Below are 25,509 nucleotides of genomic sequence, written 5' to 3' on the forward strand. Positions count from 1 at the left end.
TGATATGAGCGCATGCTATCCTGGAAGTTTCCTTGGATATGGTGATTGTGCAAATTACTTTGCTAAATTTGGCCATCCCACCAACGAGATGACTAGAGTTGCAATTAACGGACCGTTACCCGATTTTGTCATGACAGGATTCGCTCATGTTACTTCATTCGAACTTGCTGAAAATTTGCATAAAATTTGTTATATTTGGTTTGGTCGGCATTTATCTCAGCGAAGATGGGTTCCCATAGTGCTGTTGAGATATATGCTGGATTCGTCGATGTTGATATCGCTGACGATAAGTGAAGCGATTATATCGTATAGAAAGCAGACCGAGGTGTGGTTACCCACGGATTGTGAGAACGCGAAAGATATTGGAAGAAAAATAATTGGTAAATTTACTCAAGGAGGATCAGTTGATCATAAGCACCGACATGCTAGGTTATTTATCAATGATGCCGAGATGGATTTTATTATTGCCGATACAGTATCGCGTGGAATATTTTGCAACAGAGAGAATATTATTATTGATGGAACGAAGTTAGGTACAGTGATAACTTATCTCGATGGAGAATCGGCGCAGTATACTCATTTAAGATCATCAATGCTCGCTTATGTGAGTATTAATTTGCTGTCAATGATAAATAAATTTTCTGATATCGCGGTAAGGGTTGCAACGGATTCATTTTATATCGATAAGAAATTCCAGTGTAGGTTGGAAAATTTAATCACCGATGGTTCCTGGGGAACTTGGAGAATAAAAAACGAGGATATTCTAGATTATTGTGAGGACGCGGATGTAGAAGATTGCGATAAGTTTCATAAAGATAAATGTGATGAAATATCAACAGCAGTATCAGTGTTTGATCCGATTTCACGAAACAAATTCGTTTACCTAAATGGTCCTGGCGGTAGTGGTAAAACAACACGAGCGATAAATTTATTTTCAAAATCTGATATGATCGTGTTGACTCCAACTCATAGATTAGCGCGAGAAATAAAACAACGTGGCGTTAATTCTTGTACTTATCACAGTTATTTCAAGTACAGCGGTGGATTGTGGGATCCGGCTCGAATGGGAAACAAATATATCAACAAGATTATAATATTTGATGAAATTTGCACAGTAAATTTAGTTATACTAAAATCATTCCTAAGTTGGTTGGAAGAAAAAAATACTGCAGTAATAATGTGCGGCGATCACGGCCAACCTGATCCTATTGATGGTGAATCTCCTCACAGGTGGCTTAGAAATTTTGTAGATTATTATGAAGAAATTGACGCTGATTATAGATCCAATGATATTTTACTAACCGAATTTAAAAAAATAATTCGATTGCAACCTAATAAATTTCAATGTGATGTGATGAGAAAAATAATTGACGAAACTTCGATGGATAATTTTCTAACTTTGTGGCGTCCTGATCATTTGATCGTTGCTAGCAGAAAAATTATTCGTGATAATATTCAAGAAATACTATTTAAGCTTCACTGTGAGAAATTTCCAACGTTGCAGGTGCCGTTGTGTTATAGGCCAACTGATACTAGAAAACAAAATATCAATGTTACTTTGCCATGCGGAGAAGAAAAAATATTAGTTTTAAATGATATTATTTTCGTTGATATTAATCTTGTCAATGATGCAATAAACGCAGAAAGATCGCCATGGAAACTCGGATACGCAGCAACGATTCACTCGTCACAGGGATTAACAGTAGATGGTCAAGTTTGGATCGTCGATGATAGAATTTCCTGGTCAAATTTAGTTTATCTAGCTGTGTCTCGAGTAAGAAAATTATCTCAGTTGGGTAGGATTAGATTTCACATTAACGACGATGGTGGTAATTGAGTATCCTTTGGTATTATTTGTAATTCCTCCTTGGTAAATCCGCGTTGTGGCGCTAGTGAATCTAGAAAATAAATCGCTGGCCTTCCTGATGATCTTGTTACAGCTGATATTTTATGTGTCGTAACACTCCAGTTTGGATCAGTTGCTCTTTTTCTGCCACCCTCGGCTTCTCCTTCCTTATACAAATACCTTACAATAACGCTACCTAGCACAGGTGGAATAGTAGAATCTCGCTTTAGTGGTATTTTTGTCTTTGTAATTGCAATTGCGGGTTTCATTGATATTGTTCGTGTTACTTCGTTATTTAGCGCGTTAATCACGTGAGGTAATCTTGTTACCCAATCGCGAGATCGTTTATCTTGAATAAATTCTCTCGCGTACTGATATCCGAATAATCGTTCTGCAAGAGTTTTATTGAATCTCTCAACGATAGCTTGATTGTGATGAACACCTACAATACCGCGACGGATTTTAACATTATTCTTTTTCATCAGTGAAGTAACCGCGCCAAGAAATTCTCGACCTGGATCAACCTGGAGAAGCTTCGGCCATGTTAATGGAGATCGTGAATAAATTTCGCTAAACGCCTTAGCAATATCTGTTGCTGTTTTATTCGATAACGGTTCCGCTTCCTTGTATCTGCTAGCAATATCAACAACCGTCAGAACATATTTATATGTGACTCCGTCAACGGTATCGTAAGGAAGAAACATAAGATCAGCCTGATGGACTTCATTAGGGACGCTGACAGAGAAACTCGCATATGATATTTTCTTAGGCGGAGGAAGATAAATTTGCCAAACTGCTTGCCTCGATAGCCACGATTCAGCGACAGATTGCTTTACTTTTGCTGCCTTAGCAAGTTTGGCTATTGCTGATTTTCCTCGCCAAAATCCTCGCGGAGAATAATATATTTGCTCCATTATAAATTACCAGCACCTAGTACTAATTTACCTTTCATTGCTCCTTTTATCAACCAAGTTGCCAATTTCTCTTTGAAATTTTTATCAGGAATAGCATCTATTGCGTGAATTAATTTAATATCAGCGAGATGTCTTTGTTGTAAATCTCCGCTGCGATATGCAAGATCGTGATAGTAGCATGCGTTATCGATAGCGTTTACTGGATCCTCGCCAGGATTTGGTTGATTATTATCGTTAAGTCTTATATCTAGCCTTGTACCAGGTCCGCAGTAATTATATCCTGGTAAATGTTTCTCTCCGGGATATTTCGCCCAGGGAGCTCCAGGCAGATTTGTTAAGGAGGTTGCGATGTCTCCTCCGGTTCTACTTTTTTTTTTACAAATCTAAACTTAATTGTTCCACAAACCGCGCATTCTCCCTTGATTGCATTTCTGTTGTTGCGTGTAACGACTTCGATTGGATTTATCGTAGCAGTTCGAGTGCGACACTTAACACAATATGAATCCATAATATTCTAATAACATGAATGTAATTGATTTTTCAGCCACAAAGAAACGCGAGCAAGTAAAACATATCGCGTCATTACCAAATTCGATTAGAATGATAATTATTGGACCATCTGGTTCTGGAAAAACACAGTTGTTACTAAATTTGATAATGAGATGGTTAAAATGGGATAAATTGTATTTGGTTGCGCCGTCCGTTGATGATCAGCGATGTTATAAAGTACTAAAGGAATTTAGCGATAAAACTGAGGATGGCACAATAGAATTTATAACGGATATCAATGAAACTCCATCAGTGGAAAATTTAGATGGTGATGCTAATAATCTTGTTGTTTTCGATGATGTGATGCTGGATAAGCAAACTAACCCAGCTAGGATATTCTCGCGTGGCCGACACAAGAACACCGATGTGATTTACGTGACGCAGCGATATACGCAAATTCCGAAGGTGATTAGAGATAATTGTAATATTTTATCAGTGTTCAATGGCGTTGATACTCACACGCTGAGGAATATCCATCAAACTTGGTGCAACGGCGACATGGATATAAATAAGTTTAAAAATTTCTTCAGTCACGCTCAAGCAACACCACATGGTTTTGTCACGATTAATCTTCATGATCCACGTAGTAGATATCGAGTTGGTCTTGATCAAATTTACTCATAAAATTACAACCGGAATTTGCAATAACAAACAAATTTTACAATACCCCCCCCCAAAAAATGCTGTTTTTTTTTATGCCTAAAAATGCACTTTGGGTTGAAATTTTGCGGATTAATTTGCGCAGGAGGCGTTATTTCTGCTTTCTGAGGCTTCTACGGATAAAGTTTGTGTGGGAGGGTTAAATTTATCTGAGCCACCTGGTCTGTACACCCTCCCTGCTGCTGTTCCTTTCTAACATGGCATATCCTTCTGGACAAAATATCAGCTCTGCGCAATACCTTAAAATTGTCCGTGTTAAGCTCTTGAACCCATCTGGCAACCTGATCGATTGGTTTCTTGCTCAGCTCACTGCAATAGTTTCAGTCCTGAGCATCATTTATTATCCATATAGATACGAATGAAAGGTAGAGATACTGGTTAAAAGTTCTTTTATTGTAGTACAGTAAAACTGTTATGGATGTTCATACCGTTACTCATGTTTGTGATGCCACGTTCTGCATCTTCCTACATTTGTAAGACCACTGCGCCAGCAGCCTTTTCACTTGCATCGGTATCCAGTGTGAATTCTGTGCCAGGGATTTGACAGGCCATTAATGGTGCTGACCGTCACTCCTCATTCCAAATGAAGTGCGCGCCTTTTCCATACACTGTATGCAGTGGACGTGCGAGTTGTACAATTCCCTTCACAAAGCGCATGTAATATGAACAGAGTCCTATGAAACTATGGATTTCTTGGGACAGAAAAGTCTTGCACAGAAATATTCTTCTCGGGGTCATTGAACACATCTTCAGACACAACATAACCCATAAATTGCATTTGCTTTGGAAACATTTGTATTTGGATGGCATTAGTTTTACATTTTCACTACGAAACCTTTGAATCTGTTTTCCAATCTTTCAAGACCGTTTTCAAATGTAGCACTTGGCGAGATTATGTCACCCATTCTTGCACAGAAACAATCTTCTAGGGGTCAGTGAACACACCTTCTTCAGACAGAACACGACCCTTCTTCAGAATGATTTTTTTTTTGTTGTTGTTGTTGAGTTTAACGCCATTTTTCAGCACACGAAAGGCTATACATGGCGGCCAGTATTAATGGTGGAGGAAGAACCCGGGAAAACTCCGGAAAGAACCACCGACCCACGAGACGCTACTGGCAAGCTTTCTCACATACCCACATTAGCCGAATCCGAGATTCGAACCCACGCAGACAGAGGTGAGATGGCAGTGATCCGTAACGGAGAGCGCTTTAGACCACTCGGCCACTCGGGGCCCCGTCTTCAGAATGAGCATTCCTCCTAAATAAGTGTTACAATTATCAGAATTAAATGTTTCACTACCTGCATTTTCTGACGTTTATTGTCATAAAGCCATCGCTGGATATTGCGGATATCACGATCATTTGTTTGTTTAATTGAAAATTTATTTTGTGACCCGGTGAACCCATCCACGTACTCATCTTTATCAACTATACTTTTATATCGTTTAAACAGCTTGCTTGGTTCGTCCACAGACAAATTTAATAAATATAAAGCTACGGCGTTAGTTGCATGAGCGTACATAGTTCTTTTAAAATAAGTAGTTCCTAGCACACGATACTAATTTTAGACACGTGTTGTGCAGTATGAAGCAGTGCAGTATGGATAAATGCTGCACAATTCTGACAATGTAAAGTTAATGGAGAAACATTAAGTCTATAATAATTGTGACTCTCTCTCTCTCTCTCTCTCTCACACACACACACACGCACACACACACACACACACACACACACACACACCTTAACAGGGTAATAATTTAATTCGACTACCCCCTTATGATTTACACTTTATTTCAGTATCCCTGGATAGTGCACATGCACTTATGTTACATATTTTGGCGTGATGAATTTGTGTTTTCTCGTGAAATAAGGCACCGTGGCTATCGTTTCATTTTAATTGGGTGGGAAGATGATGTTATATGCAATGCAAAAGAAAAAACATTACGTTGTCCCTGATCCATCTGATGGTAAGGTCATTTAGACAGTCATGAAGCTTTTATTTACAAATTTCTCAAGTCTTGCTTATGAGCAACCTTTTAAAATAAAGCAAACATGGAGTGGTGTTTACTATTTTTGTAATTTTCTAAATTAAAACTGTTACGTGTTTAGGCTCTTACAAAAGTAACAAAAAAAAAGAGTGAAGACGTGTTGTAAATTTTAACATAATTTATTTCCCGAGAAACAACAAGGTAAAACTGAGAAAAAGAATTTGCGGTTTTATGAATCAAATCCTAAAATAACCCAATAATTAGAATATAAATGTCCTAGTAATAAAAAGTCCTGAGTTCGAATCCTAATGAAATCTAAAATGAAAGGCGATAGCGTATGCCTTAGACCGCAATTTGCTTATATATATATATATATATATATATATATATATATATATATATATATATATATATATATATATATATATATATATATATATATATATAAGTGCATATATTAGCTACGTCATTGAGCACTATACGCATACTAGTGCATGTTTGTCCAGTACGTTCATTTGACTCCCGCTTAGATATTATAATGCGCGTATTTGTGTATGTACGTGTATGGCTCCAGGTATGTTGATGGAAGTACCAACATATGTTTCTACCAATCAATTTAAGATTTTTCTATTATATGGAATGTTCATAAAATAATACAATTATACTCTACAATTGGTGTAATCATACACTTTCAAACAAGTTGCTGTCAGTCTTATCGAATGCACTGTTGCCTATAAGAAATTCAAAATATTTTTAGTTGATTCAATTCACCTTTATTGGGTCACTGTATTCAAAGCTTTTTAACATCACAATAATTTGTGTAAATAAATTGCACCAAAGAAATGTGAGTGGTGAAATTTTAACTTTATTCAAAGTCATGCAGAAATGGTTTCTTCCTGAAAGATATTGTCTTCATATCAATTACCAGTTACTTCCCTGGACGACCGCTCTAGTGTCCTGGTGGTTAGAGCGTCCGCCTCGGATGCGGTAGGTCGTGGGTTAGATCCCCCGCCGAGTAATACCAAAGACTTACAAAAAATGGTACTAACAGCTATCTCGCTAGGCGCTCAGCATTAAGAGGTTAGTGTTAGGATTGGTCGTCCTGTTGTCAGGATAATGTGACTAGTTGGGACATCATGCTACATGTCTGCGGCATGAGGCCCCAGTGCTAGACATCACTATAAACTGTTAGACTGCAGACATCGTAGCGATATGACTGAAAAATTGTTAAAGCTACGTTACAAATCCAGTTCGCAGACACACACACACTTCCCTGGACAACTGGTTATCGAGTAAATGCCCATGCAATGTCCTGATACCAGCTGTGTCACTTTTTCCTATATGTCCGAGAACCGTAACATGGTGAGCGTAAATAAGGAATGATGTCATCAATACCTTCACTAACAAGATGCGGCTGTTCAGACTTTTATATACACGGATACTGACTCTGTTGAACAGAATACCAAAGTTTGATATAGTTATCATTTTCCTTAAGAAATCATTGGTCACTATCACTGACCCTAAACCTCAGTACAATAGGACCATGTTCAAGCACCAGGCTTGTAAAATGTATTACACAGGCAAATTCATTCTAATTCCACTATCATTAACATATACGCTCAGACACACAGCATATGGTACTGGAATGTTAATGGTAGGATGACCGCTTCCACATGGACGTTACAGTGAATTGCTGTCTCAACCCGCCTTGTCCAGTTTGTGAGCGGCACTTCTCTGATGCGCTCGTAGACCAGCTAGTTGTGAATACGAACTGCGGCAGACAACACATTTGTAAGGTTTCTCTCCTGCAAAGATATGCAAAACGTGGTAAATGATCAATCTTGATTGCGTGCATTTATTTTTGATTATACATGGTCTTGAGTCAGATTTTACATTTTTAAAAGCAATGATCATCAGGTAAAAGAAACTATCCTTGCTCATTCATAATTCTAATTACCTCTTACCACTGTTTATAAGACTAAACTCATTAGCAATATAACTCAAACTGAAGTATGTTACTTAATTAAAGTCATCGACAATATTGTTAACAGTAAGAGTTTATATGAATGCATTATGTGCATTGAAATGTACACGGATTTAATAAAATTAATAGCTTCAACAAACACAATTGCTTAAAATATACATTTTTATTCAGTTTTGGATTTAATGTAAATGGGCATAAAATCCATTTGTAACACTCGTTGTATATTCATTAGGCTATAATCATGTAAAGAACTTCGGATTATAGTATAAATCGAGTTGTTTTGAGGAGAAAAATACGGGTACGGTCGTAGACTCTAACACTGATATTAATCACGGTCACAGCACTGAACATCCTTTGAAATGTCAAAATGATTTCATTATAAGTTATGCATGGTAATTTAATTTTCGAACAAATTTCCATATTTTGCAAGTCTGTTGTAAGTGCTGTGAAGATTTTCTTTACCTGTATGAAGTCGAACGTGGTTCCTTAGTGTTGATGACTGACTGAACCGTCGTCCACAGAACGTACAGACAAATGGTTTCTCCAGAGTGTGTATGCGCATGTGCGACCTCAGATTACTCCTCGAATTAAATCCTCGTCGGCACAGCACGCACTTTAATTTTCCTCCGCCAGTAATTGCATCTTCTTGTTCGGCAGAAGCATGTTGTTCTTTTGTGTTACCTATTAAATAAGCAATTGTATTGTGTCTCTTAAATCAGAATTAAAATTGTTAGAAAGAAAACAATAAGGAATCTAAATGTCCAATGCTTCGATCATATCTTCACTTTATAACTTTACAAGATAACATATCTGTTGATATCAGTTTGAATTATACTAATATCCTAGCTGTATTATAGTCATCGTTTTAGGACTGTTACGACTCAATGGTGTTCAATAAAGTAACAGAAAAGAGTGAAAACGAAGTTTTGTAAAATTCAACAAACATTTTATTTCCCTAGAATACAAAGTGAAAAATGTAAAGCTTATGATATTGCGAAATAAATCCCCAAAACTCATAAAATTTCGAACATAGGTCCTAATAATTAATGATCTGAACAAACTACAGAGGTATTGTAAAATAACTCTAACTTTGGAAGTGTTGATGAGCCTGTAGTTGCCTGTGTAGTAGTGATGTGCAAGTGGTCCTTTGTTGATTCACAATAACACAATCCAAGAATATATCCTTATTTGAAATTTCGCTATAAATCAAAGTCTCTCTTTCCAAGAATTTTATTTTTGAACACTTTTTATTTCCAGAGAAGAATGCCTTGTTATTACCAGTCCACATGAAATACTGGGCACGACAATAATACAATTAATTCACTTCAGATCTTAAAGCACGAATAAATAATTTTTCCAGTAAACAAAGATTTTATCCTCCTCTACCTGACCTAAATCACAATTAGCATTTTCTACAAAATAAATATTACCTAATGGAAAATTTCATTCAAGAAGATTCCAAATGTTCACAAGATAAAATCCTAGTTATAATTAGAAGGTATTTTACTAAATTTGTTATAAAGAAGATAGTAAACGCAATGTTCTTGACTCAGACCAAAATAAATATGTTTAGTTTTATTAATAATGATCTTAATAACAAACCCACACTCATAGCACAATTATTAGTTACGTTTTAGTTGCTTACATTATAAAACAAAATCAAATATTTTAGTCCTGTATACCATAAACTTGATTTTGAACAAGGGCAGCTACAAAATACATTACATAACCAACAGCATATGATGAAAATAAAAAATAAAATATCTAAAAAGCAAACAATGTAAATAAAATATACATAACAGGAGGAACCGATAGATATTTTAGAGTACTGCATTTGTTTTCAAAAGATCTGATTGCAGGAATGTACAGCGTTGTTTTTAACGCAAACTTGAATTTGAGGTCAGCAATGCAACAATCTCACTATAATTCGTCACAAAAATGCGGAATGTTTCGGGGTTTGTCGCAAGACTTGATCAAAGCTTTGGAAGAAATCTGCGCCACTCCGACTGTAAACCAGTGTAGAAGAATAGCTACTACTTCAGTTATTCGTACGTAAGATAGTTCTCGTGAAACTGCTTTTACGGTCAAAAGTTTGCATCGAAACGGATGCCGCCATCCTGTAAGGCACGTTCGATTTTGATGTACTTTTTTACTTTAATTATATATGCCCTAAAACATCAACCATAAATATCAGATGGTTTTGTTGTCTGATTGCTTTGAAACAGTTCCACCATTTTGTTTTAATTAGCTAGAATATAAACTTAATACCGACAAACCCGATTTAATCCAAATGCTTGTGATGTAAAATGGGGAGATTGATTTATTTCTTTGGGTATTTTTTGTGGAAACTCTATTTACAATCCATATTCGTGCAACAGTTTATTGTTTCTAATACACATCCAATACGATAAAATATAAAGTCCACCAAAGTGCCAGTTCTACGTATGCTAAACAGCATTGGTCTATGTACTTACCCCGTATCACAGGTGGTTTTTGTTGGCGATTACAGGTAACGTCAGAATAGAAGCTGGGGAGGCCCATGTAGAGTGAGTAGGAAGCCCCGTACCACACCAACAGTTCTTCTCCAGGATGGATATCCTAATAAAGAAAAACAAATCACATTTAGACTTTTATATTTAATCAATAACCTTTATAAAACATATACTATTTTTACTGGCTTGTTTTTCTACTGACCGTAATTCTTGCAGCATATGTTTTTACGGGAGGAAGTGGAGGGGCGTGGATTGGGCTGGTAAGGGATGTTTCTTGGATCATTTTATCTCAGTTTAATTGTGGATCATTGGTTTGTGTAATCGGAAAATATAGTTATATACTTATTACTAGTTGGTTTGTTGTGTGAGTATTGTTTACTTATTACTGCTCGATATGCCGAGTGATTGCTATTGAGTTATTCGTGAATGGATTCCTGTGTGATTATTATTTGCTTTGTACTAGTCGGTTTCCATGTGATTGTTACTTATTACCGCTTTGCGGCGTGATTGCTATGCTATTACTACTGACTGATTTGCTGTGTGACTGTTATTTCCTAGAACTAATCAGGGTGTCTCGTGATTATTGTTTAATTAGTACTGCTCGGTTTCACGTGCGATTGATATTTACTTATTAATTATCAGTGTGACGTGTCATTGTTATTTACTTAATACTGATCGGTGTGCCGTGTGACTTATTTCCTTATATGGTCATTTTTCCCCCCGTTAACTTTACATTGTCAGAATCGTTCAGTATTACCCGATACTGAACTCGCGCGACAATGCACATATAGCATTCACGTGCATAAAGGAACTACTTTCTATTGTAAACAAAAAATGGACGCAGACGCCAGCACTTTTGATTTGTACACAAATCATGTACACTCGCGTAAGAGGCTCTTTACGTTGTGGTTGTTTAAATTTGTTTATGGATGAACTAAAACATGTTTCTTGGACTACCACATGCCAGCTGCTTTGGCACAATCCGCGTTGATACAATGTTACGGATTTAGGCTAGCTACATTATATAAGATACGCAAGATAAGGTCCTTACAAATAGCATACAAGTGACAAGTCATATACTCTCTTCTTCAGCTGGTGATAAGAATGGCAAAATGAAATATACTTACAGTTTTACATCCTGAATTTCCTCAAAATGTATTTTCTCAATTCTGCAAATCCGAATTACATGAGCCATGTCATCGGTTTTCAATCTGGATTACACATTTCAAAATTGTGCTGTAATTTCGATGATAAGTGCAATTGCATCCTCCTTACTGCACTCAAAATGAAATAAGCATTAAATTCCATAGCGTCTTTTTGATAATTGCAATAGAAAGACTTTATATTTTTCCCACATTATGATTTCAAACATTCAATGACAGAAACAGAAACACATTTGCAGATGTCAACACGCTTCTCCCTAGCTTATTAAATCTCATGTATTTCATGTGGAATCGTCACATACAAATCCAGTCAATAATCAAGAAATTTTCTATAATCGAGAAAAATACCAAAATCTATTCATTCCAGATAAAATGGAAAAGTTGTTGCAATGCACATTCATTCACAATATGACTCCAAATTTCAATTTTAACTAGACACGCCATTGTCTTTCGAAAGTTATGTCGAGCGCGAGACTAAGTTCAAATTTATCTGGCCGGAGTTATGTGCGCAGTAATAATGTTGATTTGTGTAATTATGAATATGCGCTTGTGTGTTTAGTTTGAAATGCGGCATACATTCATTTACGTTGTTTCTTGTAGTGTATTTTGTTTATATAATTAAACCTTAGGTAGAATTAAAAAAAAATGAGCATATCATGGAAAGGTTACTTCATTTGTATGGGAAAATATGAACTCGTTTTGTCGGAACTCTATACTGCACTCCCGAAGTCGTGCAGTATTCCATCCCAAAACTCGTTCATACTTTCCCATACAAATGCAGTAACCTATAATTACTGCCCGGTGTGCCGTGTGATTATTATTCACTTATTACTGCTCGGTGTGCCGTTTGATTGTTATTCACTTATTACTTCCCGGTGTGCCGTGTGATTATTATTCACTTATTACTTCCCGGTGTGCCGTTTGATTGTTATTCACTTATTACTGCTCGGTGTGCCGTTTGATTGTTATTCACTTATTACTTCCCGGTGTGCCGTTTTGATTGTTATTCACTTATTACTGCTCGGTGTGCCGTCTGATTGTTATTCCCTTATTACTGCTCGGTGTGCCGTCTGATTGTTATTCCCTTATTACTTCCCGGTGTGCCGTGTGATTATTATTCACTTCTTACTGCTCGTTGTGCCGTATGATTATTATTCACTTATTACTGCTCGGTATGCCGTGTGATTGTTATTCACTTATTACTGCTCTGTGTACCGTTTGATTTACATTTCCTTGTCACTGTACTCTCAGTTTGCCGTATGCTTGTTATTATTTATTACTGCTCAATTTGCCGTGTAATTGTATTTTCCTTTTCACAGTACTTCTCAGCGTACCGTGTGATTGTTATTTACTTATTACTGCTTGGTGTGCCATGTGATTTTCATTTCCTTAACACTGTTTCTCGGCATACCAACATTCGCTGAGCCCGATACTCAAACCCACACGGACAGAGGTGAGATAGCAATGATCGGTCAAGGTGCGCGCTTTAGACCACTCGGCCATCCCGGGCCTCCAATATTTCTGTAGTAAAAGTGAAATTGGATAGACAGTATGGATTAGCTTGCAAACCTCACCTGTAGGTGCTTGATCCAATATTCAGGACTTAGATTCTGTATGTGCGCATTTAGAATTTTCCCTTCAGAAACCCTCTAGTCTAAATCGAGGCAAATGAACCATCGGTATAACTCAGACCAATGAAATTGGCTCTTTGGTGTGCTTCCAAACATTCTTCTGATCCATGTAACCCCACATGTGATGTAAGCGTAACCCGAAATACCAACCTTTGTACGCAGAGAAGCCAAACTTCATTCCCCTTTTTGGCTTTTCAGTTCATCATAACATAGAAATAGCAAAACTCGTTGTTGGAAGAACAACACAATTCTCTTTTCCCAGATCACTACCTTGGTTATTAAAACCTCCCAAAATAATATTAGACCTTTGCAAATTCAAAACGTCTTTAAGAAATCACGACGTACCACCAGATACAATCTTAAATCTTTTATTCGAATGCGATTTATTCTAATAATTTTAATAATATTTATGGATTTGCATGTGTTACATTTATGTTATTTTAAATACATTTTACAAAATTGTAATTTTCCTTTCGTTTAAAAGTATTATACCGTCTTGTACTTCATTTTAATTTTTGGGAGAGATAAAATTACTGATTTTTGCGCAGTTAAATTTTTCATTACTTTTATCTGCATTACATTGTCACTTTTGTACTGAAGTACCGTAAAACATTAATACTTATATAAGTACATAGAATTCAAAGTACTTTTTACCCTGGTTGCTCGGTAGTAAATCTGGCTTCCGACCTGAAGTAGTTCCAGATTCTGTTCTTTCTCCATGCGCGCGCACTGGATGAGGGACAGCCAGCTAGCCGGTCTCTGGACCCCGCCCCCATCCACATACCCCGCCAGTCTCCCGTACTCGTCATACAGCTGCAAGAAAAAGATATTTCTTTCCATAAAAGTGGACACGTACTGGGGAGGAAGTGCAAGAAACAAATACTAACCGAAGTAATATTAGACTAAAATTATCGATTGCTTTCCAAAATCAATCAAAGCAGCAAGCATACAAAGATCGAAGGTGTACAGAATGGTGTAATTTATCTATCAATTTTAGCGTTTATTTTTTATGCTGATTAAAACACAAAAAATGTGTAAACTGGTTGATGTAGCGGAAATCAATGTTGATATAACGTGTCAATATATTCTTCCTTTAGAGTCAGAGATTCGTCTGACATTTTTCAATAACAGAAGGTTAAACGTATTTGTATATCTTGTTTTTGTTGTGATTTGTCTTTTTGTGGGGGGGAGGACATTACCGCCCCACTTAATTCGCCTCGCATGATGTAGGTCTCGGGTTCGAAACCGGCCGGACCATACCAAAGACCTATAAAAATGGTACTAGCAGCTGCCTCACTTGGCGCTTAGCATTAAGACGTTAGTGTTAGGACTGGTTGGCCTGGTGTCAGGATAATGTGATTGGGTGGGACATGATGCTACATATCTGCGGCATGATGTCCCTTTGCTAGATATAACTATAGACTGCCACACTGCGAACATCATAGCTACTTTAAAAATCCAAATCACACACACACACACACACACACACACACACACTTCTGCGTGTTCGAGCTGAGATAAGCTTATGTTCGTGTCTTAGAAGCTCTGATCACTTCATCACGTTTAAAATGCAAAGTGCTAACAGCAAATTCAGTTCCTATTTGAGCTCAGAAAGTAAGATACAGTGAATAGCAAAGGAAAAAGAACTAAACCACGGAACTGAAATTCTCGTTATCGTCTAATTGTGGTGGTCCATACTACGATTTTATTTTGACCCTTGGATATAATTTTCTATTTATAATGTTGACTTCATCATACTTCTTTATTCTCCTTAATCAGGGTCATCCCATACCGACATTCACACCTTTCAGGAGCTACTTGTGAAGAAAATGTTGTCATGAAAACTTAATGTTTAAGAAGGTACCATCTAAACCAGGCACATCATTTGAATAATGCAAAATGTGCTATTTAAACCAGGCACATCATTTGTATAATGCAAAATGTGCTATTTAAACCAGGCTCATCATTTACAAAATACAAAATGTGCTATTTAAACCAGGCACATCATTCATATAATGCAAAATGTGATCTTTAAACCAGGCGCATCATTTGTATAATGCAAAATGTGCTATTTAAACCAGGCTACACCATTTGTATAATGCAAAATGTGCTATTTAAACCAGGCACATCATTTGTATAATACATGAGGTACTATTTAAACCAGGCACATCATTTCTATAATACATGAGGTACTATTGAAACCAGGCACATCAATGTATAATACATGAGGTACTATTCAAACCAGGCACATCATTTTGTATAATACATTAGGTACTTTTCAAACCAGGCATATCATTTGTATAATACATGAGGCATTATTTAAACCAGACACATCATTTGTATAACACATGAGGTACTATTCAAACCAGGCACATCATTTGTATAATACATGAGGTACTATTCAAACCAGGCACATCATTTGTATAATACATGAGGTACTATTTAAACCAGGCACATCATTTTGTATAATACATGAGGCATTATTTAAACCAGACACATCATTTGTATAACACATGAAGTACTATTTAAAATAGGTTTACCATTTTGTATCATTTTTATAATTCGTACAGTGTTTTGAAAATGATGATATTTTAGAATGCAGCTTTTTAAAAACTGCATATTTAGATTTCAACCTACCTCCCATATGCTAGTATTGATATGTGTAATATTCAGCTGAGTTAGCGAAAGCAGGTGCCCAACAAATGGACCCATTTCTGTTCCCTCTTTGATCGTTTCGAGAGCAAATATCCCTTGGACACAACCAGGAACGGTCGACTGGCCTACTCGGGCTTGACTGGGCATTTGAAGGTTTCGTGTATCTACAAAATATGCAAATTTTAATTCCGATTTTTGTCTGTGTTCTGAGGTGGGGGTTTGCATTTAGATAAGTAAAAAAGGTAGGTATGCAGATGGACATCTTAAATCGTCGCCATTTTCGTTTCTTAATACCTTGTGATCAAGTATGCACACCTATATTCAACTTTTTAATAATAATAATAATAATAATAATAATAATAATAATAAACATAATAATAATGATAATAATAATAACTTGAGGCTCTCATATGTGTAATGATTTAATACATTATATATATATATATATATATATATATATATATATATATATATATATATATATATATATATATATATATATATATATATATATATATATATATATATATATTGGGCCCCGAGTGGCAGAGTGGTCTAAAGCGCTCTCCGTTACGGATCACTGCCATCTCACCTCTGTCTGCGTGGGTTCGAGTCTCGGATCCGGCTAATGTGGATATGTGAGAAAGCTTGCAAGTAGCTTCTCGTGGGTAGGTGGTTCTTTCCGGGGGGTTTCCGGGTTCTTCCTCCACCATTAATACTGGCCGCCATGTATAGCCTATCGTGTGCCGAAAAATGGCGTTAAACCCTACAACAACAACAATATATATAGTAAAATGGTTTTCAGTAAAATGAAAAGCTCGAAAGAATTAAATTGCGTATATCTCATTCACTTCATTAGATATCGTGAGTCTGGATTTTCTTCACCTTCATGTAGCCTTACAGATGACATACACGACGACGACGATGATGATGATAATTATGATGATGACGAAAAGGTGATAAATAGTAGACAATTTCCATTGAAAAGTGTTCAAATTAATACACAGAAAATATGTTCAAAATTATATGCATATTATAAAGTGTTCAAATTAATAAAGTGTATATATGTTCAAACTTATATGCATATTATAAAGTGTTCAAATTAATACACAGTAAATAGGTTCAAACTTATATGCATATTGTAAAGTGTTCAAATTAATATACAGTAAATATGTTCAAACTTATATGCATATTATAAAGTGTTCAAATTAATACACAGTAAATATGTTCAAAATTATATGCATATCATATATAAAGTGTTCAAATTAATACACAGTAAATATGTTCAAACTTATATGCATATTGTAAAGTGTTCAAATTAATAAACAGTAAATATGTTCAAACTTATATGCATATTATAAAGTGTTCAAATTAATACACAGTAAATATGTTCAAACTTATATGCATATTATAAAGTGTTCAAATTAATACACAGTAAATATGTTCAAAATTATATGCATATTACATATAAAGTGTTCAAATTAATACACAGTAAATATGTTCAAACTTATATGCATATTGTAAAGTGTTCAAATTAATACACAGTAAACATGTTCAAACTTATATGCATATTGTAAAGTGTTCAAATTAATACACAGTAAATATGTTCAAACTTATATGCATATTGTAAAGTGTTCAAATTAATACACAGTAAATATGTTCAAACTTATATGCATATTATAAAGTGTTCAAATTAATACACAGTAAATATGTTCAAACTTATATGCATATTATAAAGTGCTCAAATTAATACACAGTAAATATGTTCAAAATTATATGCATATTATAAAGTGTTTAAAATAACATATATAGTATAAGGTGTCCATATTAACATAAATAGTATGAAGTTTTCAAATTAATGTACACAGCATAAAGTGTTCAAAGGAGTATTCAAACAAAACCACAAATAAATTATCTTGTAAATATAAACTCTTAGAGGACCTTCCGACTCCATTGTTCACATTGAAATTCGACCCAAACATCCAAGTTAGCGATTTACATCTGATGCGTTGACTAACCAGGTGTTTTCCAAATTTTTCTTTTTTCTTTCCTTATCGCTTTGCTGGTTCCTATATTCCTCTCAGATGCTTTTATATTTTAAGAGGCTGCCGTATGAAGTTCAGTGGTGCCATGTCGAAATTGCATGAAATCGGGACAAGTGGAGATGGAATTCCAATGTTTTTGTTCTGGTCGGTCACAAATACGTTTTAAAAAAAAATGAATCAAAGCTAGTAAATTTAGAAGATAAAGTCATACATCTTTTTTCGTTAATTATAAAAATGCGAGTCTATTCTAAATTAGTTTTGCTTTATTCCTTACATATCTTGCAAGATCGTTTATTTCTTCCTGACATTATATGTGTTATTTGACAAATCTTGAAGGAGATAGTGTAAGATAAGTAAAGGTTTTCAATCTGTAGCTAGTAACTTCTGTTAGATGTTAGATTATTTTATGTAGATTATGACAAAAATGTGTTATATGACGAAAACAGTTTTACTCTTTCTGCCACTGATATATATATATATATATATATATATATATATATATATATATATATATATATATATATATATATATTCCGAGACACTTTATTGTTATATCATATGAATTAAATATTTTATGCAAGCGTTTAAATTTCTCATCTTCGAAAACTGGTAATATTGTCCTAACAGTATGCTGTAATCTCTCTCTCTCTCTCTCTCTCTCTCTCACACACACACACACACACATAGATACCTACCTACCTAACTACCTACCTACATACATACATACATACATACACACAGACACACATTTACACACATGCATCTCGTTTAAATAACAGTGACATTTATTGGAATAAATATTTTATTTTCTCTTATCCATCAGACGTGAAAATGAGACAAATGTATACAAGAAAATTAAGAGGTTTTTTAGGCCATTCGTTTATTGATTCATAAACTGTGATTATTGCCTGCATGGATACAACAAAAGTTGATCTGGGGCTTCCTGCAATGAGAGAGAGAAGGGGAAGGGGGCACTGAGAAAGATTTTTATTTATTATTATCACAGTATAGAGAATGATCTTTCTTACCAGTAAGATGTCTGTGATAAGTTTAACCGTTTTCAGTATGCACTAGGTTATATATATTGTGCAATATGTGTGCTGTTATTTTTTTCATGCTTTAGATGTTAGAATGTTTTCGGTATGCGGGCTCCACTCGCTAAACTTTGTGATCTTATTAGCTGACGAGCAATTCAATACCTTAAGAGCAGATTTTGTATTATTCATGAACCGTTATGAATAAATTAACGTCGCTTATCGCGGTATCTGTCGATTAAAATCCATCCAATATATTTAGAGTGATGTGGGCCGATTGTTTAAAGGATCAGTTGATGATGACATTCGCCTGGGAATATGAAATATTCTTTATTAGAAAGACACGACAAACCTTACAGAAACGGTCTAACGATACAGTTTTTTTTCTTCCTAATAAATTGACCTTACCAAGTCAATAAAGGTTGCATATGTTCAGTTCTTGACATAATACTGTAAAGAAAAAAGACCTTTGTTTTTAAAATTTCGTGGTATTACCTTGAGTTTACATTTTTTTATATATATTCTTTTTCTGTTATTTTCTTTTTATATAAAATGTAAACTCATGGCATCTAAATAAAGACCACAACTGAGTTGAATTCAAAACAAATTAAACCTAGAATTATAAATATTTTTCAGTTACTGGATTTACTGAAGGTCGTCTGGTTAATTGATTTCACAAACCGACCGTTTGATAATTAATCTGTAAATAATAACGTTAACATTTGACTTTCATAACGGGTTTTAACTTAATTCCGGATAGTCATAGGTATAGATTACATTGTAATTATCTAAGCACATCATCGTTGTCCTTTAGTATTCAACTTATTTGCAAGTTCTGAAACCAAATTTTTCTGTTATACGTGTCTAATAGAATTCGACATCTGTTTATTTAGGGTTTAGTAGACATCTAAGGACACACTTTCTAAAATCAATTAACCTCCTTTTTGTGATCCACATAATAAGTAATGTAATGACAATGCATTTATTTTAAACATTGGATATAGCAAATATAGTGTTAACTCTACTTTATTAATATTGGTTATAGCCAGTATATTGTTAATTCTACCTCATAAAAATTGGTTATAGCCAGTATATTGTTAATTCTACTGTATGAAAATTGGTTATAGCCAGTATATTGTAAATTCTACTTTATAAACATTGGTTATAGCCAGTATATTGTTAATTCTACCTCATAAAAATTGGTTATAGCCAGTATATTGTTAATTCTACTGCATAAACATTGATTATAACCAGTATATTGTTAGCTCTTCTTTATAAAAATTGGTTGCAGCCAGTATATTGTAAAGTCTACTTTATAAATATTGGTTATAGCCAGTATATTGTAAATTCTACTTTATTAAATTTGGTTATATCCAGTATATTGTAAATTTTACTGTATAAAAATTGGTTATAGCCAGTATATTGTTAATTCTACTGTATAAACATTGGTTATAGCCAGTATATTGTTAATTCTACTTTGTAAAAATTGGTTATAGTCAGTATATTGTAAATTCTACTTTATAAAAATTGGGTATAGCCAGTATATTGTTAATTCTACTGTATAAAAATTGGTTATAGCCAGTATATTGTAAATTCTGCTTTATAAACATTGGTTATAGCAAGTACTTCATTTTTTTTTTAAACTAGTACATGCGTTATCTTCCTTCTGGTGTTGGCAAGACAAAACAAGCCAAGACAAGACAAAAAGACTTGATTACACTCAGGTTGTAAAGTTTACAACATGTGAAGTATATATGAAAATGAACATAAATATAGCGTGTGATATCATAAGACATGTGAAGTATATATGAAAAAGAACATAAATATAGCGTGTGATATCATAAGACAATGCGTAACAGGGATTACAAATTCCGAAAACATAATCTAAGAACTTACTTATAGTTTTCAAGGCCGTGTGTTACCTTATTCATTAATTGATTGTATTTATAAAGGTTATTCCACGAAATGAAAAAAATGCGATGTAATGTTTGTCTTTCATCACGAAAATACGAACACGACAGAAGAGAGTCGTATACTTTACCTACTTATTGCGACTGAAAGAGTATCAAATATATTTCGTTACAGGCTACCTTAGCCCATCTAACAGTTTCGACAGGATATATGTAATATTATTTAAAAATAAAAAGTTATTGAGACCAAAAAGATGATGTATTGGTGCTGTCTGACCAAACTAATCTGTAATTGATCCTTTGGTCGTAATTATGCAGACAATCAAAATGCTAAAATTCAGTGGATGTTTCAAACTTCAGGTACATAACTTACGCTTTTTTGGAATATAATGAAACATAGACACATATTTGAGGTGATTTCGTCTCTGAAATCATATTCCTCTAAAAGGGTAATATAATCTATGCTAGATTAATTAGAAGACGAGATATTATGAAACACTGTCACCTATATTGAAAATTAAATAGTCATACGACAACTTTAAAAATATCAAATACGTAGCTTTTTTTAAAAATAAAAATATCATAGTACAAAATTATGATCAATCATACTGTATAGTTACCATTTTATCTGTTCTTGATTACGAAAAAAAAATGCAGTATTTAAACAACTTAGGCTACGATAAAATGATACTATTCAAATGTATTATCAATCATTCAGTGAAGTATAATAATTTGGACAAAAACAAAATTATTCGTATAAATAAGCATAATTTTCTGCTACTTATGTTTTCTAAATATTTTTGATAAACATTTATCAGAGGAAATGACTTGCATCCCAGCCAAATAATCTAAAGAAAATAATAATAATAATAATAATAATAATAATAATAATATTATTATTATTATGCAAGCAGTTTAAAGTTAAAACAAGAAAATAATCTCTCTCTCTCTCTCTCTCTCTCTCTCTCTCTCTCTCTCTCTCTCTCTCTCTCTATATATATATATATATATATATATATATATATATATATATATATATATATATATATATATATATATATATATATATATATATTCAGATATACCAAATCCAGCGAAAGCAGAGCAAAAGAAAAAGTGTACAAGGATCTTTTTAAAATTGAAAATCTGAATGTACGCATGCCGAACACGTCTTTAAGTTTCGAACATAAAGCTAACGGAAGGAGAAGATAAAAACTAATCTTACCAATACAAAATCCGTGATTTCTATACGGCAAGGATGTAGGTGAACATCTCCAGTGTCCGTACAATACAAATCTAAGAATCTCCTCGCTTATCTCCATTACTGTCGTCCGTTTTAATTAAGTTTTAGAATGACATGACCTTGTCAAAGGCCTGAATAAATATCGCCGTGTGCGAAGTCCTGGGCCAATGGAAAGCTATTTCTGTTCGAATTATGATTTTGATTGGTCTAGCAATTTCATTATTCGGCGGGCGATTTCATTTCATTTTGATCTCAGTAATGTAAAATGTTACGGATCGACAGATTTTCAAGCGCTACTAAGACCCGCATGAAATCCATTAAGTCAGAACAACAAATTAAGAGCGAAAGAGAAAATGTTCATTAAAACGACAACGGTAGGTAGCTATAAGGATTTCAGACAATATATATAGCATGCTACGTGTGTATCATTTGCTTGTTAAACCATGGTATTCTCATGAGTAATTCTCCTACCCTGATGTACCCGTACGGTACCTCTTGTACTTAATCTAAGGAGTCACGTTTTGATTTCCCAATTAACAGCTAATTCAATGCGACTTTTGCGAAACTGCACGACTGAAGAGCGAATATATATACACATTGACTTAGTTTAGAAATTGGATTTAAATGATTAATACTGCTCATACATACATACATGCATACATGCATACATACACACATACATACATACATTATTCTGTCAATATCAGGTATAAATCCCGTCTGTTTTAGCGGGTTGTTCAGATACTGACATAGGCACATAATGAAAATCTTTTTCCAGATAAAAGTCCAATCGCCCTTACACAATCGGTTGAAAAAGAGCAATTTCATCCTATCTATGTATGCTTCCATTGACCAGAGTCCTAAGGTACTACTCGTTGCCTCCGTAGGCGAATATTTATCGAAAGCTTGCATACGTCGCGCTGCATATCTCTGGCATAACTCAAGTTCTTCTATATTCGAGTTTGTGATACCTGACCATAGTTCACATCCATGTAGGACCGAGGGTGGGATAATTCTTTTCCAAATCTTCAAACTTGTTAGAGGGTTCATTCCTCCATCTCTGATACCAGTAAAATATAAAGAGTTTAACAAGTGTTTGCCATCTTTCAGCACATGATAGACTATACGAGGTTGCCAGTATTAATGGTGGAGGAAGAACCCGGGAAAAACCCCGGAAAGGACCAACCACCCACGAGAAGCTACTGGCAAGTGATCCGTAACGGAGAGCACTTTAGACCACTCGGCCACTCGGGGCCCCCGAAGAACTGATTGCTCATTCGACATCGCGGTACTTGTTATTTCCGAAATAGCCCATTTCATGCAGACTTCGGTGAACTTCGTAATTTGCTCGGAATTTTGATCACGTGGCGGGTGGTCAGCTTTCAAATGTGAACAATTTAAAGAAAGTTTACAAAATGAAAAAAAGAACAAAAAAAAGAAAAAAAAACATTTTAAAGTTTAGGAACCAAAATTGGTTCTTATCCCATATTATCATTTCGCAACATATTGCATCAGCTAAATAGAAAATACAGCGAGACCTGTGTATAATGAACGTCAAAAGACCCCATATAATTCTCCACAGGGATCCGATATGTAAGGAAACAAAAGAAAGAGTTCTAAATTTCTTATCTTTATGCTAATTTATATATGAGAATTTTGTTGTAGAAATACGTTTTGCCTGATATTTAATGAAAACAGAACCCAAATATATCCTTTCACTAAAGTATTTTACCGTTGCAATACTACTACTACTACTACTACTACTACTACTACTACTAATAATAATAATAATAATAATAATGACAATAATAATAATAATAATAATAATAATAATAATGAACCCTATACAATTAAAAAATTAGATTTAGGGAAAGTAATAGATATGCGTCCATCAGAAAGACAAAAGCAAATGCTGAGATAGATCATTTCAATACATGAATGTTTCTCAAAGTGGTACTAGTACCATCGGTGGTACTCTAAAAGGTTTCAAGGGAGGGGTACGTGGCACAAAACAAATCACTAAAATTCGCACTAAAAACAAAAAAAACACTGCGGGACTGGGAGAAGGGGTACTTCAATAAATATGTATGTCCCAAAGGGGTACGCGGATTTTATTGGTGTGTGAAATACTGCGATACATGTCCCAAAGGGGTACGCTGATATTATTGGTGTGTAAAATACTGCGATACATGAATGTGTTATCATAAATAAAGGCTCTTACATAAGTGCTAATTTCAGTTGAAATGTTATCAACTAATCGAATAATTTCTATCTTTGCAAGCCTTGAAATTAGCACAGATATAAAATTGTATTTATCTTAAATATTATTTAAATTTTGATTTATTTGATCAAACAGCAGTAGAGTGTGTTGAACCTACTTTGAAGGACATTCAGATGGCTCGGTTGTCATGCCTCTCTCTCTTGCATGACGTTATTTCGTTATTTGTGACGCCATGGGGTGTTATAACAAGTGTTAAGGATATGAAAAATACAATAGAGCATTTAATTTATTTTGTTTTATCAATGTATAATACATATTTGTATTTCGTCCAATTAAAAAAATTATGTAGTAAGGAATATATAGGATGTTCTTCTGTTACACACTGTAATATCTTTTTGTACCGCATGATTTATGGATATGTATCATTCGCCAATGGCCTGAAATAGAAATAAATGCTATTATTATTATTATTATTATTATTATTATTATTATTATTTTGTTTGTATTTGAGTGCTCATTTTTTGTTGATTTCATGTATTTGTGGTCATTGTCACTCATTTTCATAACTGATGCAAATGAAGCACGCAATTTTTTATTTAAAAAAATTGTAGAATCACGAAAAAACACTAGTTTGCGTCCCTTACAGAAGCAAAGACAAAAGACTGACGAATTTATATATATATATATATATATATATATATATATATATATATATATATATATATATATATATATATATATACTGTATTTTTTCCCAACGGTATTAATATAAATATCTACCTTGAGATGATTTTCGGAAAGTCCATGTCAGCGATGCCGTACCAGCATCATTTGATTACTTGTCGAATGATATTTTTCCTGCTAGCGATACACGGTGCTCTTGAACGGTAATATCAAAAGGATCTATTGACGATGGATTATCATACTGTGTGAACATAACATTAACTCTCCTAGGAGATATAGAATCCGCTTGTTAAGTGACAATTGAAGTGCCACGTCCTCACACTCGAATCAACTATATGCACCGGGGACATATCTGTAAAACACTCAGAAAATGCGGGTCGTTTTCGGCAACTCTGATACGGGCTAATTAAGGGGTAATACAATCATAGGAGTTGTAATCATTTTATTAAATACTTTACAGTTTGATTTGAAGCAATAAAGGGTTTAGT

General features: G+C 34.4%; 1 protein-coding gene across 2 annotated transcripts in view; it reads right to left on the reverse strand.

Annotated features, from left to right (window-relative positions):
* Positions 1–6,670: 6,670 nt before the first annotated feature.
* The window catches only part of LOC149780436 (PR domain zinc finger protein 12-like), a 51,064-nt gene continuing 32,225 nt past the window's right edge, over positions 6,671–25,509 (reverse strand). For both annotated transcript variants that reach the window (XM_089936381.1, XM_089936380.1), the window contains 5 exons: positions 15,867–16,048; positions 13,884–14,042; positions 10,418–10,541; positions 8,406–8,624; positions 6,671–7,764 (listed from right to left, as the gene is read on the reverse strand). In XM_089936381.1, the coding sequence (XP_089792507.1) occupies positions 7,658–7,764; positions 8,406–8,624; positions 10,418–10,541; positions 13,884–14,042; positions 15,867–16,031 (774 nt within the window). In that variant the 5' untranslated portion in view covers positions 16,032–16,048 and the 3' untranslated portion in view covers positions 6,671–7,657. The remainder of the gene's footprint in view (positions 7,765–8,405; positions 8,625–10,417; positions 10,542–13,883; positions 14,043–15,866; positions 16,049–25,509) is intronic.

Source organism: Sinohyriopsis cumingii, chromosome 16 (assembly GCF_028554795.1).
Source record: "Sinohyriopsis cumingii isolate HCF-2022 chromosome 16, ASM2855479v2, whole genome shotgun sequence".
Classification (NCBI taxonomy): domain Eukaryota; kingdom Metazoa; phylum Mollusca; class Bivalvia; order Unionida; family Unionidae; genus Sinohyriopsis; species Sinohyriopsis cumingii.